Source organism: Panulirus ornatus, chromosome 27 (assembly GCF_036320965.1).
Source record: "Panulirus ornatus isolate Po-2019 chromosome 27, ASM3632096v1, whole genome shotgun sequence".
NCBI classification, from domain to species: domain Eukaryota; kingdom Metazoa; phylum Arthropoda; class Malacostraca; order Decapoda; family Palinuridae; genus Panulirus; species Panulirus ornatus.
This window is the reverse complement of record NC_092250.1, coordinates 5,168,601-5,187,898: the sequence shown is the minus strand read 5'-3', so window position 1 is coordinate 5,187,898 and position 19,298 is coordinate 5,168,601. Positions and strand designations below refer to the sequence as shown.

The 19,298-nt window shown below is 38.8% G+C and overlaps 1 protein-coding gene across 5 annotated transcripts in view; it reads right to left on the bottom strand.

The window, feature by feature from the left end:
- The window catches only part of LOC139757564 (activated Cdc42 kinase-like), a 206,216-nt gene that overhangs the window by 16,766 nt on the left and 170,152 nt on the right, over positions 1 to 19,298 (bottom strand). For 4 of the 5 annotated variants that reach the window (XM_071678166.1, XM_071678168.1, XM_071678167.1 and 1 more), the window contains 3 exons: positions 16,699 to 16,774; positions 6,009 to 6,826; positions 4,911 to 5,262 (listed from right to left, as the gene is read on the bottom strand). In XM_071678166.1, the coding sequence (XP_071534267.1) occupies positions 4,911 to 5,262; positions 6,009 to 6,826; positions 16,699 to 16,774 (1,246 nt within the window). The remainder of the gene's footprint in view (positions 1 to 4,910; positions 5,263 to 6,008; positions 6,827 to 16,698; positions 16,775 to 19,298) is intronic. The other variant, XM_071678170.1, reaches the window with a different exon arrangement.

The following is a 19,298-nucleotide window of genomic DNA, read 5'->3' as shown; positions in this document are numbered from 1 at the left end:
CCTTCTTTTACACTTCTCCCAGTCACTTGCACTACATCCCTGCAAGTATTGTCCATACGCCTCTCTTTTCTCTTTCACTAAAAACCTTACTTCTTCATCCCACCACTCACTACCCTTTCTAATCTGCCCACCTCCCACCCTTCTCATGCCACAAGCATCTTTTGCGCAGGCCATCGCCACTTACCTGAATACATCCCATTCCTCATCCACTTCCCTCACGTCCTTTTTTCTCACATTTTGCCATTCTACACTCAATCTCTTCTGATGGTTCCACACACAAGTCTCCTTCCCAAGCTCACTTACTCTCACCACTCTCCTCTCCCCAACATTCTCTGTTATTTTCTGGAAACCTCTACAAATCTTCACCTTCACCTCCACAAGAAAGTGATCAGACATCCCTCCAGTTGCCCCTCTCAGCACATTAACATTCAAAAATCTCTCTTTCACGCGCCTATCAATTAACACATAATCCAATAACACCTTCTGACCATCTCTCCTACTCACATACATATACTTATATATATCTCTTTTAAAACCAGGTATTCCCAACCACCAGTCCTTTTTCAGCACACAAATCCACAAGCTCTTCACCATTTCCATTTACAACACTGAACATAATATAATACTTGATTGCCGTTTCCCACGTCAGCAAGGTAGAAAAAGAACCATCCACTCATACACACTCATCCACTTATACTTAGTTGCTGTCTCCCACGTCAGCAAGGTAGCACAAGGAAAAAGGCGAATGAATGGCCCAACCCACCCACATACACGTGTACATACATACACGCCCAAACACGCACAAATACATACCTATAGATTTCAACGTAAACATACATATACCTCTTCTCTGTTTACCAAATCATTCTTCCTGACCCTCTCACTTTGCACATCACCTCGACCAAAACACCCTATATCTGCCACTCTATCATCTAACACATTCAACAAACCTTCAAAATACTCCATCGCCTTCTCACATCACCACTTCTTGTTATTACCTTCCCATTGGCCCCAATCACCGATGTTCCCATTTGTTCTCTTGTGTTATGCAATTTATTTACCTCCTTCCAAAACATCATTTTATTCTCCCTAAAATTCAATGACACTCTCTCACCCTAACTCTCTTTTTCACCTCTTGTACCTTTCTCTTGACCTCCTGCCTCTTTCTTTTGTACATCTCCCAGTCATTTGCACTATTTCCCTGCAAAACTCATCCAAAAGCCTCTCTCTTCTCTTTCACTAATAATCTTACTTCTTCATCCCACCACTCACTACCCTTTCTAATCTGCCCACCTCCCACGCTTCTCATGTCAAGAGCCAACAGACAGTGAAGGGGGCTAATGGGAAGGTGATAACAAGTAGTGGTGATGTGAGAAGGAGATGGAGTGAGTATTTTGAAGGTTTGTTAAATGTGTTTGATGATAGAGTGGCGAATATAGGGTGTTTTGGTCGAGGTGGTGTGCAAAGTGAGAGGGTTAGGGAGAAAGATTTGTTAAACAGAGAAGAGGCATCGAAAGCTTTGTGGAAGATGAAAGCTGGCAAGGCAGCGGGTTTAGATGGTATTGCATTGAAATTTATTAAAAAAAAGGGTGACTGTATTGTTGACTGGTTGGTAAGGTTATTTAATATATGTATGACTCATGGTGAGGTGCCTGAGGATTGGCAGAATGCTTGCACAGTGCTCAAATTATAGAGGTATAAGTTTGTTGAGTATTCATGGGAAATTATAAGGGAGGGTACTGATTGAGAGGGTGAAGGCATGTACAGAGCATCAGATTGGGGAAGAGCAGTGGGGTTTCAGAAGTAGTAGAGGATGTGTGGATCAGGTGTTTGCTTTGGAGAATGTATATGAGAAATACTTAGAAAAGCAAATGGATTTGTATGTATGTACATGTGTATAAATGTATATGTCTGTGTGTGTATATATATGTATATGTTGAGATGTATAGGTATGTATATGTGCATGTGTGGACGGGTATGTATATACATGTGTATGTGGGTGGGTTGGGCCATTCTTTTGTCTGTTTCCTTGCGCTGCCTCACTAACACAGGAGACAGCGACAAAGTATGATAAATAAAATAAAATATATATATACATATATATATATATATTCATACATATTTGCCATTTCCTGCATTAGCGAGGTGGCGTTAAGAACAGAAGACTGAGCCTTAGAGGGAGTATCCTCACTTGGCCCCCTTCTCTGTTCCCTCTTTTGGTAGAGTTAAAAAGGGTGGGTTGGATTTCCAGCCCCCTGCTCCCTCCCCTTTTAGTCGCCTTTTACGACACGTGTCATAGACTAAAAGGGGAAGGAGCAGGGGCCGCAAATCCTCCCCTCTTGTTTTACATTTCCAAAAGAAGGAACTGAGAAGCGAGCCAGGTGATGATTTTCCCTCTTAGGCTCAATCCTCTGTTCTTGACGCTACTTTGATGATGCAGGAAATGACAAATAGGTATGGAAAAAAATGTATACATATATACACTTGTACATATTCTTACTTGCTTGCCTTTATTCAATCCTACAGCATCCCAACCCACAAGATACAGCATCACCACTCCCTGTGTCAGCAAGGTAGCACCAGAAAACAGACAAAAAAAAGGACACATACTCTCACACTCAGTCCAGTGCACCAAAACCAGAGCTCCCCATCCACATGCAGGCCCCACAGATCTTTCCATGGTTTACCCCAGACATTTCACATGCCTTGGTTCAGTCCATTGACAGCACGTCGACCCTGGCATACCACATCGTTCCAATTCACTCTATTCCGTGTATGCCTTTCACCCTCCTGCATGTTCAGGACCTGATCACTCAAAATATTTTTCACTCCATCCTTTCACCCCCAGTTTAGTCCCCTGCTTCTACTTGTTCCCTCCACCTCTGACACACAAATCCTCTTTGTCAACCTTTCCTCACTCATTCTCTCCATATGTCCACACAATTTCACCACACCTTCTTCTGCTCTCTCAACCACACTCTTTTTATTACCACACATCTCTCTTACCCTTTCATTACTTACACCAGTACTCACATGAGTATGAGAGACGGTCAATAGGCATCACCAGATTACATATCAATGTATGTAAGTGAAATCATTAGAGTTGAAACATCTTGACCCATATATTCCCAAGGCACATATGCTAATGGAACAGAATGAAAAAGAGAAAATACATAAAAACCTAATATAACTACCTCTGTATTCCTGGTGGAATACTGAACAAGTGGGAGGAGAGTGTGTAACTGGCACATCTGGGGAAATCCTTCCTCATCCTAAGATAAGTGGAGAGGACATGTAAGTCCTATTTATTTGTTTTCATTGGATCTAGTATACCACTCATACTATGACTTCTTACACACACAGAGGATTGGTGGTGAACAAAATGAATATGTTTACAAAGAGTACACTATGCACACCAAGCAGGAGTTACTAAATCTAAGGTGATTCTTCCTCACCTCAAGACTGAAGGGGATGATATGAATGCCCTGTCTATTTGCTTTTCCTGTGCTGGCATCAGACTTTGCTTTTACTTGTTACACTAGCACTCTAAATAAATTATGACTATAAAAGATAATTTACTCTCAAAATATCTTTGAAAATATTCTATTTCTTTACCATCACTTGTTGCACCTAAATCCTCCATCATCCCAGGATTATATCATTGAGAATTAGGTCCAATTGGTACAAATCTGTTCCACGTGACCACACAAAGGCCCAATACTTGGGCAATGGGGATACAGGTGGTGACATGTAATGCATGCAACCCTCTCACTTACTCCCAATAAATAAATGAGTCACTATTTGCTCTGTTCTTAGCCTGTATTCTCCATTAATTCCTTAACCAACTGATGTATTTGATGATAAGGGTTCCTTCTCCTCATTTACATCAGCTAATAATCTTTCTATTTTCTGGGACATCAGTACACACACACAATATATGAGGCTGATGGATGTTTGTCTTTGGTGGTGATTGTAGAGGAAGGAGTTGAGGAGTGCATAATTCTTTACCATGCCTGGTGCCGATGGAAGAAACCTTTAATGGCTACTAATATTACCATAAATTAGCTGGAAACAAAAGTAAAAGCAGGAAAGTTGAATCACATGATATTGGCTGCCATCTAAGACTTGAAAATCAATACAGAAACTCTATCCTGACAATTTTCAAAACAGAAATACAGTCAAGTTTTAAGCAAGCAGTAATGAGCAAAAACAATGGTAATATCATACAGAGAAATATCCCTAAAGAGAGTAGAAAATAATACTAAGGAACTCCTTCCTCTCTGTATTATTACTTTCCAAAAGTTGGAACAAAAGCAGCAAAGCATGGATTTTCCCTGCAGGCTGATACTACCTTGCTAAAATCAAAACATAACTATGTATAAGAAAATAAGTATCTGAAAGACTCCATAACAAACATACATGATGGGGATCAAGAATATAAAATGAGCATAAGTAAAGCAGCTCTGCTTATAAAAGAGTAAGAGCACGAACATCTCATCCTCCCCTTGTTCTCTAATGATTATTCAATGGAAAAATACAGAGGGCAGACAATAATGGATATCATATGGATACCATACTGACTGTGTGAAAACTGTTATGAACCACTTACAACGGCAACACTGAAAATATATCCAAAGTAACAATAAATTGAAGAAAAATGGTTGTACAGAGGAGCATAATGGAAAAAAGAAATAAGGAAGGTAATGCATGAGGAGGAGGAAGAGGAGGAGGAAAGATAATTCAAACTGTCAATATATACAAATTATTTGTATCGTTACAGCAAATTACCTGAGATCACTTAATGCACTTATTAGAAAAAGATATTATTCAAATTTTCATGAATCACCAATGAAGGTTAAAATGTTCTGTTTTAGTAAGTGTAGTGAATTTTAAAAAGACTTTACACAAACCTCATTTTTCAGAACTTTTTGCATAATGTGAACCTCATCAGACTGGGTGCCTCGAGCTGGTCCCTGAGTTCGCCTGGAGTTGGGTCGGTCCATGGCAAAGTCCAGGAGGTCCTCACATGACACATGATCTCCAGACTGATACAATGTCCCACTTCCTCCTCCTGGTCCCTCCCCAAAGCCATTAGTGGTTATTTGATGGTCAGAAGAGTTAGTGAATGACTCTGGGTTAGGAAAAGGTGGAGGTAAAAGTCCAACAGGGGAGACACTCTGCTCTTCCTCCTGTATATTATCCAAAGCATCCATTTCACTGGCCACTTGACTTTCAAAGCTGTCATCCAGGGCACTTGGGCTTCTGTTGCAAAAAATTACAAGATGAAACTTTTAAAATTATATGTAACCATCTACAGTATATATACAGTACATATAACAGATCATAAACCTAATGAAATGCTATAAACAATGATACCTAACAACACTGTTGATATATACATCAAAGGGAAACACAATACCTTCCACATCTATATTAAAATACAAGTCAGGTATTATTGTACTTTGTCAAAAACATACTTCTTAACAAAATTTCTAAATCAAAACAATCATTTTCATATGCTGTGGTCATGTACCGAGATGTCTTATGATTGCTTCTACATAATGTGCATTGTGACACTTCAACAGGATATGCATATTATGTAGTTTAGTGAATCATTGTATAACTTTAAAAAGCACTAAATGACAATAATTCTGCATGTATAATTCAATATAACAGAGCCACTCATCTAGAGGTAATTCATACCATCAAACATGAAATTTTAAATTGTGTCTTGCAGCTACTCCTTTTTCTAAATGCAAATTAAGCAGCAACATGTCTCCAATCAAAGGAAACTGCATTTATTCATCAAATCTATAGAGTTTTGAAAAAGAACTTTTTCTAGTAATTTCTCAAATTGTAATGACTAGACTGGATGGGTCTGAGATAATCTAATAATATTAGATGTACTATAATAATCTGTCTCTTAGTCATTATGATATACAATTTATGGTTAACTCTGTAAAGCAACTTGAAGATCTGACAATTTTCACATTGGCCAACATACTCACGTGAATAATCTAGGAGGTTTGGCTGGAGGTAACCTTGGTCCAGATGAAGTTGCACTCTCATCACTAATGAATCCATCAACAGCAGGTGACCCACCTGCTGTGGTGGCTGCTGTTGTACTGTGAGACTCAAGCTGTGGATTGTGTGTGTGCTGTATGACAAGACGACCACTTGTGTGCTCAGTCTTGTCTGATACACCCACTAGGGCTGGGACATGACCTCCACCACGCAACAATGAGTTAGTTACTCCCCCAGGGATGATTAGTGGGTGCTTGCGTTGATGTCTGGGTTTAGTGAGAGAAGCAACTGCTCTTGTGCGATCTCTAGGAGGTAGCGGAAGTAGATTTATGGCATCTTGGTTACTTCCATCAGAGCTGATGGTATCTGGTGTGGTGCTGGACTCTCCTACTGACTCGTTAGTAGCTTTATGTGCAGAGTTAGGTATAACTAATGGTGAAGGTTTAGGTTTCACTGGAGGTGGAACTTTATTATGTTTGAAACCTTTGGGTAATGTCTGATGGGTTGCTAAGTCAGAAGTGTTACTGGGTGTTGTGGTCAGTCCCTCCCTCACCCCAGCTCTCATACCATGACTTCTTTCAATTGTGCTGAAGCCTGAGTTACTAAAGTTGTGCTTGTTTCCCCTGATCTTGGGTCTGACAGTGACACCAGCTCGCAACATTCGCAAAGGGTTGTGTTCTGCTGGCTCTGGTTCATTTATTGGTGGCTCAGGTTCACTGCGGTAAGCCAGAGGCTCACAGTCCAATCCTGGCCGTTCCACTAGAGAGTTGTAAACTTCTTTGGCCTCCTCTGATATGCTTGACTGTGTTGGGGCAAACAAAAAAACAAAAATGCTAACATAAAAAAACAAAGGAAAACAACTTCAGAGCACCGCATAAACAGTGACAGTGCTAAAGGGTCCAGTTAAATAAAAAGCAACATATATGTCTACTATTCTACATATCGTTAAAAAAGTCAAACTTATGCTACTGAAGACATATATAACATGCACAAAGTATGCAACTTGGAAATTCTATATCCAGTGAAGCAGTTCATTATCAATACTACAAAATATATGCATGACATCTTTAAGTTTCATTTTAGCTTAATCTTACAGCTTAATAGTTTAAGAATTAATAGACAGTTAATATGCATCAAAATGTCCCCTTCTCTTGGAATCATAAAATCCAGTGAACCCTAAAACTGGCATACTTTCCTCAGTTCACATCCAATTTAAAAGAAAAATCCTGATCCCATTTAAACCCAAAGTATCATTTTTCATATGTACAAATCTTGGGATCAAATTAATCTTTTACAGTATCAAATACTGAAATACAAGTGTGCTATATTGGATATATATGAAATTTTTTTAGAAAATTAATGACAATAACCTACAACCACAACATTTCCCAAGCAGAAAGCACTTTTGTCAATAATTCAATACACAGATTAACATAACACTTTGGTAGCTGTCCAATTCATATAGTAGGGGAAACTTTGGTCTTACTATTCATCTGACTTAACTATATTGTAACATAATCCTTTACTGATTGAAATTTCATACATCCAAATGCTCAATATTCTACAGTTGGTGTACTGCATCTGAGAAGGATATTTTTTTTTTATGGCAAGAAAGCCTGTGGCAGAGGAATCCCTTAAAAGCATCCACAGATTCAGCTAACATATTTCTGGAACACTCAAGCTGTCATATCATATAAAGAAAATACCATTCCAGTCATCCTAGCTGAACAGTGTCAAGCCATAACAGATTAGGGGTTACTTAATTACTAAGTCTCTGAACCCTACATCACACCTGTTTCCTCATTCTCCATCAATCTCTCTCCTGTTGTCCTTACAAAAACAGTGGGCTGAGTTAATCATATATCTTCAGCTAATAGTAAGACTATCAACTGTAATACTAATCATACAAAACAATAACTCTCAGTGAATAACAAATCAACAGTCTCCACTTGGATGGCTCATCAGTCTGCTGAATCACATTATAATGTCAAATGTACTGGATTTCTATCATATGGGGTTTTAGATTACTCAAATACTTGTACCCTCCTTACACCCTAAATTCTTTTCAGCATAAACCTATGGTACTAATGTACAATATGATATATCTTATCAAGATAATTCAAATGTTGTAAATTACACAGCTTGGTGTAGAGAAGGTCTTCCACCTGGGTGCAAAGGTGCATGTGTCAAAATCCTATAAAATTACTGTAGCCTTTTTGCTGCCAAAATTATCAAGTACAGTATGTCAAGATATTTTGAACCTCACTACAACCGATGATCTACCATGGTGTAAAAAGTAAATGAATGGTGTCATGCAATACAAAAGTAAAACATTTTTTAAGCAACTACCCCATGCAGGTAAAAAATACACCTAATAAAGCTACAAGCATAACATTAGTGTTGAGTTAAGCAGAAGGTATATTTTGAAAGTATAATCCACCAACATATCAAACATTTTCTATGTCTTCATCGATCAACTGCAAAGAAAAGAAAAAGGGAAAACCATGAAAAAATTTAGGTCAAATGTTAGTTACATTAGTGATATTACTACTGAATATTGCTTCTCTAATTTTCTGAATTCTTATCTGATGATCATATGACAATAATGCAAAACTTCCCTGAAATATTAGAAACTGCAATTCTGATGTGGAATATATATGATATTCAATCTCAGTTCCTTGGAAGGAAACAAGCAATGAAAAAGAACATAAATGCCATATCTTAATGAACAAGAAAATGCACTATTTGAAAGATGTTGTAGCATAAATAATTTCATTCATCTTTAATTAATGTGCCCTATCCTGCCCATACAGCACATTGGCACATGCTAAATAATTTGCAAACAAATCTGTCGCTGCACTTTTCTTAGTAGTGTTTGGAAGACAGGCCAAAGAATTCTGCTTGTTAGTTTAGCTAATTACACACTACATAAAGCAGCTGTCCCTTACTTGCATTATATGAAATTCTGTGATCAAAATATGAAAGAGAAGTGGATATCCCCAACAGATGAAGAACTCATGTAGTTATAATAACAGGTAAAAAGCAGTAGGGGCTGAACTAAGATTTGAGAGATTTTGTTCCTCCCTTCTGTCATAGTACATATCAATAAACAGACTGGGAGTTGTGACAGTACTTTATACAACAGTTTTGGGACATCTACTCTTGACTAATGCAAGAAAACTAAATGCAGGCATGAAAATACTGCCTTCTATGAGACACATCCCCTACATGGTAATTTATGTTGCACATGGACTCAAGTACAGTAGACTTGCCTGCAATCAATTATGAAGATTACTTAGATTTCTTAAAAGTGAGTGGTATGTGAAAGGAATCAGTTTAGAATATAAGTATATGAAAGTAATACATATTTTGAAAATAATTAATCATAATTTTTGGTATGTGTAACACAAGGCTGGAAATAGTGCAAAGTATGACGAGTTCGACAGAGGATAAAGACAGTTATACAACAAAAAGGGTTGGTATTTTGAAGGAGGTAAAAAAGAAGTTCAGCTAAAATGTCCTTGTCTGGTGTTCCAAACTTTGGCACCTCCCACAATCCAGAACTTGTGAGTGTACTGCTGCTTAGTAAAATGGGGCTTCTCTGTGTGGAATTTGCTCCTCTTTTGCCCAGGCACTGTCAAGGCATCCACATGTTGCCATGGTCCATGGTTTGCTCTGTTTTGAACTGCTAAGCATAACTTAATTACATGAATACCACATAATTACATGAATTACAAGTAATACCACAAGAGCTGTTTGAGAAGATGCCAAAACACTGTACATACCCAGGTATGGCAATCATATACCCTCACCAAGCCCCTTGCCTGATGCTTCTGAGTCCTCTCAAATCAGCTACTCTGCATCAAGCTCAAATGATACCCAAGCAATTCCACACCGGCTCCTAAAATAGGTGGAGAAAGACCTGCCTCCTGCCTCTCCTGATTCATCAATCTTATCACAGCCAGCTGATACTCACGTTCAATCACCCTTAACCTTACCTACATCAGACCTCAACCCCACCACTCCAACATTTATGCGGTCACCTGTAGCATTTTGAGATTGGAAATGAGCAAGAATTTTTAATAATTAATGTACACAACTGTAGCTGTGATGCTGTTGGAAACATTTTGTATTCATACTTGATTGTCGTTTCCCACATTAGTGAGGTAGCACCAGGAACAGACGAAGAATGGCCACATCCGCTCACGTCCATTTTCTAGCTGTCACATGTAATGCATCGAAACCACAGCTCTCCACCCACAACCACGCTCCACAGACCTTTCCAAGGTTTACTCCAGATGCTTCACATGCTCTGGTTAAGTCCACTGACAGCACGTCAACCACAGTATACCACTTCAATCTAATTCATTGTATCTCATGCAAGACTTTTTACCCTCCTGCAAGTTCAGGCTCTGATCGCTCAATGTATGCATATATATTTTCATATTTCAGCGCTATTTCCTGCATTAGCAAGACAGTGCCAGGAACAGATGAAGGATCATATTTGCTCACATGCATTCTCTAGCTGTCATTTGCAATGCACCAAAACCACAACTCCCTGTCCACAGCCAGGCACCACAGACCTTTCCATGGTTAACACAAACCACACAAAATAGTGCATTCAGAACAATCACTGGCTGTCTAGCAACCATAATCTCAAAACACCTTCACAATAAAACAATAATCCTCCCAATACAGTCTTACTCTAACATGCTTGCATTCATTTCACTGCTGCGACATTAGACCCCTCTCCACTACATTTTACTAACTTTTATTCACAGATCCCCCAACCCTAACAAAGGAAACAGTGACAAAACACACGCTGAAATAATATGCCAGGCACTTAAAAAAAAAATAAAATCTCTCAACTTGGTCTTAAAGTCCAACCTTCTAGACATACAACCATCAGAAACCAAGCTCACACACAAACACAAGTTGCACTCTCCCTCTCATGCTCTGATATTACCCATCACAACATTACAAACACTTTCAACATATTCAAAGGCCCTCCATGCCCAATGATGCAACTAATGTAAAGAAGACAACAAGCACTTACTACTTAATTGTTATGCACTGTCTGTACACAGATACACGCACAACATAGAACTTTATGACCTGTGGTCCCAACCGGTAGATGTGGCCAGCTTCCTGATTGCTGGAGGATCCTCAAAGGATAGAAGGGTAGGAGGTTAGGTTAGGTCCCATGAGAGTAACCCTCCCTTTCCATAAACACAGATGATAATACACAAAAATGGAAGATCATTAGGAAAATCTGACAGAGTTGAAACCTCTCATTTCAAAATAATAACAATGGATATCATTTGCATCTCACGTAAAACCTTGTTACCATTCCAGCATTCCATTCTCTGTGAGTGCTCAATGATGAACAAAATAGCCACTACAGTCATATAGGACTTTCAGTGTGACTGTTATATGTATTTTGAAACTACTTTCTTATCTTTTTATCATGTATGGTTATTCATGCTCCAAAAATTTTAGTGTAAAGGAAACTGGCATGCACTGGTTTCATAACTGCCTCTCAAGCAAAATAATGATATCCTGATAATTATCATATTTTGTCTACTTGTGTAAGTGTCCTCCTTAGAAAAACTGTTAAATATTCTAATATTAGTCAACCCTTTCACTAACTTATTTTTTTTCATAACCACACAATATTTGGCTAATAGCTGCTCATATCTTTAGTTTTCTAAATGTTTTCCAGCTATAGGTGTAGTGAAAATATTTCTTAAAATAAATCTAACAAAATTAGTGAATGGCACTTGTTTGCCTATTTCAACAAACAAATAGTTTCTACTTTACCTTAACAATTCAACTAAAAAGGCTTAAGGAAGGGATTTTAAGCATACAATATACAAAAATAATCAAAGTAATCACAGACAAAATTAAAGTAACTTAATTTATTTGTATTTCATCATGGCCAAGGGTAGTAATAATTTTTCTGTTGACTGTACACCACAAGGATTGATTAGGCTCTGCGTGGGATGATCACTGAGGAGTTGAAGCCCTTTCTTTTCCATAATGAATGATGCAGATGGTTATTCCATTAATTCTTCTCATAATAATTTCTGTATTTTTCAAAATTATCCGTTAAATCTTTTTGCCATCATTGATACACCTTCCATCTGCCACCACAACTTCATCTTCTCAGTATTATCTGAGACTAGCTTTAATTGAATTTAATGTGAAATATCTTATGTTCCATTTGTGGATTTTCTGTGTTCTCTGTTTCAAACATTCCTTCTCACCCTATGCTAGGAGGACCCTTAGATGTGTCTGGCTAGAGAAACAAACAAACTTCTTGAATCTTTTAAGGTTATTACAGAGTTCTTGTGCTTCCTCCATGCTGAGTCCATTTTCTTTTAACAGATGTTTGATTCCCATTCTGCAGTTTCTCACTCCTCCATCCAGTCTTCCATTAATGGTTATCTGATCAAGTATCCAAGAATCTCTACTTTAATCAAGCATTCAGGAATCTCTATCCCACAGAATTCTTTTTATACAACCATACCACTGCCATTGACTTTTCTATATATCTGCTGTGACTGTAATACTCCAATAATGTTTTGTTTTTGTCTCTTCTTATCATACCTTCAATTCTGCTCCTCATATCATACACTTTCATTTTTTCTTGACACTGGCCATATCTCTCATTCAGAGGAAATTATTTCAAAATAATTTCATATATATAGGCAGCTTAACCTTTTAGAGAATACTTTTATCAATCAGCAATGAATATAATGCACCCATATTTTCAAATGAATTGGGTAATCCTTATGATTTACTTTATCAAATTTGGTAACCCTTATGGTCTACTTTTAATGAATTTGATAACCTTATGAACTGCTTCAACACCATGGGGACAGGAAAGAAAGCATACAAAACACATATCTCCTGCATGTTGAAGATGGCAACAAAAAAGGACTGAAGTAGGCTGGAAACCCTCTCCTTCAGAAAATAATTATATAAAAGGAGGAACAGAAAAGGGAGTCAAGTGAGGCTTTTCCCTCTACAGATATTACTTTAGTTTCTGCTCCCTAGAAATGACTATTGTTTTGCCTTTCTCATAGGTAAGGATCTCCATGGTACAGTGATTAGTGATGCAGACCATGACATATTCACAGGCTGCCCCTGGATCAAGTCTGCATGCACATGTTTGAATCATGGTTGCAGCACTCAACCAACATTCAACTCCATTGTTTAGACTCCCCTCTAGGTTGGTCAATAAATTAGATATCTGGCTTTGGCCAGATATGTATATAAGAATACTTCCCACGTATTCCCTGAGTGTGTGTGTGTGTGTGTGTGTGTGTGGGGGGGGGGGGTGTTAGAAATCCTCCCCTCCCATTTTCAATTTTCCAAAAAAGGGAAGAGATAAGGGGGCCAAGTAAGGATATTCCATCTAAGGCTCAGTACTCTGTTCTTAGCACTACCTTGCTAAAGCAGGAAATGGCAAATATGTATAAAATATATATTTAATTCTATTCATTTATCTATTTACATTTATTATACTTTGTCACTGTCTCCCGCATTAGCGAGGTAGCGCAAGGAAACAGACGAAAGAATGGCCCAACCCATACACATGTATACACATGCACGTCCACACACGCACATATACATACCTATACATTTCAGCGTATACATATATATACATATACAGACATATACATATATACATATGTACATAATTCATACTTGCTGCCTTTATTCATTCCCGTCGCTACCCCGCCACACATGAAATAACAACCCCCTTCCCCCGCATGTGCGCGAGGTAGCACTAGGAAAAGACAACAAAGGCCACATTCATTCACACTCAGTCTCTAGCTGTCATGTGTAATGCACCGACACCACAGCTCCCTTTCCACATCCAGGCCCCATAAAACTTTCCATGGTTTACCCCAGACACGTCACATGCCCTGGTTCAATTCATTGACAGCACGTCAAGCCCAGTTTACCACATTGTTCTAATTCACTCTATTCCTTGCACGCCTTTCACCCTCTTGCATGTTCAGGTCCCGATCACTCAAAGTCTTTTTCACTCCATCCTTCCACCTCCAATTTGGTCCCCCACTTCTCCTCATTCCCTCCACCTCCAATACACATATCCTCTTTGTCAATCTATCCTCACTCATTCTCTCCATGTGACCAAAACATTTCAATACACCCTCTTCTGCTCTCTCAACCACACTTTCTTTATTACCACACATTTCTCTTACCCTTTCATTACTTACTCAATCAAACCACCTCACACCACATATCATCCTCAAACATTTCATTTCTAACACATCCACCCTCCTCCGAACAACCTCATCTATAGCCCATGCCCCATAACCATATAACACTGTTGGAACCACTATTCCTTTAAACATACCCATTTTTGCTCTCCGAGATAACGTTCTTGCCTTCCACACATTCTTCGATGGTTAAGTATATTTAAAAAAAAAAAATACATATACATATATACACATATCCATATTCATACACACTCATCTTGATCCAATCCCTGTGCCACTCAACCCCACAGGACACAGCATCACTACCCCCAGCATCAGTGAGGTACTGCCACGACAAAGAAAGGCCACATCTGCTCACAATTACACACAAGCAGTCATGTGTAATGCACCAAAATCACAGCTCCCTATCCGTGTCCAGGCCCACAGACCTTTCCATGGTTTACCCTGGACATTTCACATGCCCTAGTTCAGTCCATTGATGGCACATTGACCCTAGTATACCACATCGTTCCAATTTACTCTTCCATGCACATCTTTTACCCTCCTGTATGTTCAGGCCCTGATCACTCAAAATCTTTTTCACTCCATCCTTTCATCCCCAATTTGGTCTCATAGTTCTCCTTGTTCCCTTCACCTCTGACATATACATCCTCTTTGTCGACCTTTCCTTACTCATTCGTTCCATATGTCCAAACCAATTCAGCACACCCTCTTCTGCTCTCTCAACCAAATTCTTTATATTTCTGCTCATCTCTATTACCCTTTCATTACTTACTCGATCAAACCACCCAACACCACATATTATCCTCAAACATCTCATTTCCAACAACACCCACCCTCCTCCACACAACTCTGTATCTTATGCCTCACATTCATATAATATAGTTGGAACCACTATTCTGTCAAACATACCCATTTTTTCTCTCAGAGATAACATTCTCTCCTTCCACACATTCTTCATCACCCCCAGAACCTTCACCCCACCTCACCCATCCTATGACTCACTTCCACTTCCATGGTTCTATTCGCTGCCAAGTCCACTCCCAGATATCTAAAACACTTCACTTCCTCCAATTTTTCTCCATTCAAACTTACATCCCAATTAACTTGAAGCTCAACCCTGCTGAACCTGATAACCTTGCTTTTATTCATATTTACTCCCAAATGAAGTCAGTCACCAACGTGTGCAGTTTCCCATTCAAATCTGCCATTAGTGCTGTATCATCAGCGAACAACAACTGACTCACTTCCCAGGCCCTGTCATCCCCAACAGACTGCATACTTGCCCATCTATCCAAGACTCTTGCATTAACCTCCCTAATCACCCCATCCATATACAAATTAAACAACCATGGTGATATTGCACACCCCTCTCACAAGCCGACCTTCACTGGGAACCATTCACTATCCTCTCTTCCAACTCGTACACAAGCCTTACACCCTTGATAAAAACTTCTCTAATTCTTGCAGCTTACCTTCTAAACCATATACCTTAAGACCTTCCACAAAGCATCTCTATCAACCCTACCATTTGCCTTTTCCAGATCCATAAATGCCACAAAACAAAGTCATCTTTTCTAAGTATTTCTCACAAACATTCTTCAGAGCAAACATCTGATCCACACATTCTCTACCACTTCTGAAACTACACTGCTCCTCCCCAGTCTAGTGCTCTGCACATACCTTTGCCCTCTCAATCAATACTCTCCCATAAATTTACTAGGTATAATAAACAGGGTTATGCCTCTGTATTTTGAACATTCACCTTTATCTCTTTTGCCTTTGTACAATGGCACTATACATGCATCATGCCAATCCTTCACCATAATCCATACACACATTGGATATCCTCAACAACCAATCAAAAAAACATACACACCCTTTCTTAATAAATTCAATTGCAATACCATTGAAGAACTCTTGTTCTTCACCTTCTTTTATACTTAACTCTTTACCCCTTCCACAGAAGGCCTGGTCTTGATAAGAACTTTCATTTGTGGCTATAGCCTCCAATATGATAGTACAAAATTAATAAAGACCATGTGCCATTTTTGAATAATATATCCGAGACATTTTCAGGTGATATACAAGATATGTAAGTTAATTTTCTATAGTGATCATGCATCATACTAGTCATCTACTGTGTACAAATAAATGCTTCATGAGCAGATTAAGAATGTCGTACGTAAACACCACTGTCCTTGGTAGTACAGTAAAGCTTGATATGGAATGCTAGTCTGTATGGGTGATTGGTGTTTTGCTACTTTTCTTGACTTAAAATGTTGGGTTTTCCAATGACACTTGTAGTCCAGGAGTGGCTTCAAAGAAAAAATCTGAGTCTTTCTTACCCACAGTGCTCAACTAAAAAAAATCCTCCACTCAAAATTTATTTCCTAAAGTCAACTAAACCTGTGGACCGTACCTGAATATCTGGGATAGAAGCGGCTTCTGCACTGAAATGTCTTCTTTCAGGCTTTGGACTCCCTTTGGAGGAGAATCTGGAATAAAATAAAAGGGAATACCATCACAGCTTCATATTCAAATATAGTTACTAGATCCTAATTTTTGTCACCTTCTACAACATGCAGGCAGGACATGATAGAATTCTTTCTTCCATATCACCTATGATAACATATCTAAATATTCTTGCATACAAAAAACTGTAGAAAAACATTTTACTGTTCTTAATACCCATACAATAAATGAACTACACATCCTTTCATCAAAAATTTCATTTACTGTACTCATATGTCTCTCTCTCATCAGCAAATCTTTAAATTATTTCATGCAGTCTCTGCATATCCTCAGTTACCTAATGTTTCTAATCTAATATTTCTAATTAAATTCCGATATTTCTATCATATTCATTACTTGATAATTAATCAAAGACATCTGACTCTGTCTCTTTCATTACAATCATCAGAATTCATTTTACTAACTAGTGAACTATGTAATCTATTCTACTTTTAAGTCATAAGCCACTATAAAGCCACTACTTGCATAATGATATCTCAAAGAGTGGCAGGTATTACTAGACTCCACCTGGTTGCGGTTACACCACGAGTGAAAAAGTCACCTTCAATGAGACTGCATCATCCTCACTTGATGTAAGGGAGAAGTCCCACCAAGGAACTTCTCACTCAGAGGAGACATATCATCTTTGCATTTCTGTTTGTCCAACAGTCTCAAAGCTCCAGAAGCCCCATGAAAGGGGTCCTGGGTTTATATATCAAAATGATGATGATAATAATAATGACAGCCAAGAGAATGGACGTGAGCAGATGTGGCCTTTCTTCATCTGTTGCTGGCTAATGATGGAAATGGCGATCAACTATGGAAAAACAAAAAGAATAATAATTATGATGGATGAGATGTTTGCTTTGAGGAATGTGTGTGAGAAATACTTAGAAAAACAAAAGGATCTGGATCTGGAGAAAGCATATGACAGGGTTGATAGAGATGCTCTGTGGAAGGTGCTACAAATATATGGTGCAGGAGGAAAGCTATTAGGAGTAGTGAGAAGTTTTCATTAAGAGAGTAAGACACGTATGCAAGTATGTGGAGTGGAGGTTAAGTAGTTCTGGGTGAAGGTGGGTCTGCAGCAGGGGTGCATCATTTCACTAAGGCTGTTTAGTCTGATTATGGATTTGGTGGTAAGTGAGGTTAGTGCAAGGGTTTTGCAGTCTACTAGGGATGGGGGGACTTGGGAGGTGAGTCAGTTGTTGTTTGATGATGATATAGCACAAGTGATAGATTTGCATGAAAATGTGCATAATAAACTGGTGTCTGAGTTTAAGTGTGTGAAAGGAGAAGGTTGTTAGTAAATATGAGTAAACACTAGGTTATCATGTTTAGCAGTGAAAAGAGACTGGTTATTTGGAAAGTGTGTTTGAGCAGAAAGAAACTGGAGAAAAGTATTTCAGATACCTGGGAGTGGTTATGGCTGCAAATGGAACCATGGGAGCTGAAAAGAGCCATTGGGTGGATGAGGGAGTACACTGGGGAATGAGTGGAAAGAGATGTCATTGTCTTTAAGGGCAAAGCTGGGCATGTTTGATGGTAAAGTAGACCTGTCAGTGTTATATGGATGTGAGGCATGGGCCTCAGACAAAACTTTGAAGGATAGTGTAAATGTGTTGGAAATTAAATGTTTTAGGACAGCATGTGGTGTAAGGAGGTTTGATCATATAAGGTGATATAATGAGAGAGAGGTTGGACAGTAAGAAGAGTATGTATGATAGAGCTGAAGAGGGTGTGATGAAAGGTTAGATGTATGAAGAGGATGAATGAAAAAGAATGACAAAGAGGGTATACATGTCAGAAATGGTAGGAGCAAAGAGAAGGGAAAAAAATCAAAAAGGAGATGGAAGGATGGAGTGAAAGCTATTTTGAAGGCTCAGGGTCTTAACATGTATGAGGAAGTGATGCATGCAAGAGATAGAGAGAAGTTGGGCCCCTGATTGTGCAGTTGGGTGTGAGGAATGCAAGTGATAGAGAGAAGTGGAGCAATGTGGTTTACACACAGTCACTGGACTGAACCAGGGTATATGAAGCAGTCATGGAGAATCACAGAAAGGTGTGAGGAGCCTGATTGTGGATAGGGAACTCTAATTTTGGTGCACTACACATGACAGCTAAAGAGTGAATGTGAGTAATTGAGACCATTTCTTCATCTATTCCTAGAGCTACCTTGCTAATGCAAGACATGGCAAACATGTAAGAAGGAAAGAACGAAGGACATACCACTACTAACAATAGTAATCATTACTCCCTGCATGTTGTAGAAGGTGACTGAGAGTGACATGAGCAGAGGGCTGTAAAATAGGGCTGTAAACACCATTATTGTTGTTTTTCAATTTATAAAAGTTTGAACAGGAGAGGGCAAGCAAGGAGTACTCATCCTCTTCAAAGGCTCAGGCTAGGGTGTCTGAATGTGTGTGGATGTAACCAAGATGAGCTGAAGGAAGAGATAGGTAGCATGTTTGAGAAGAGGAATCTGAATGTTCTAGCTCAGAGTGAAAC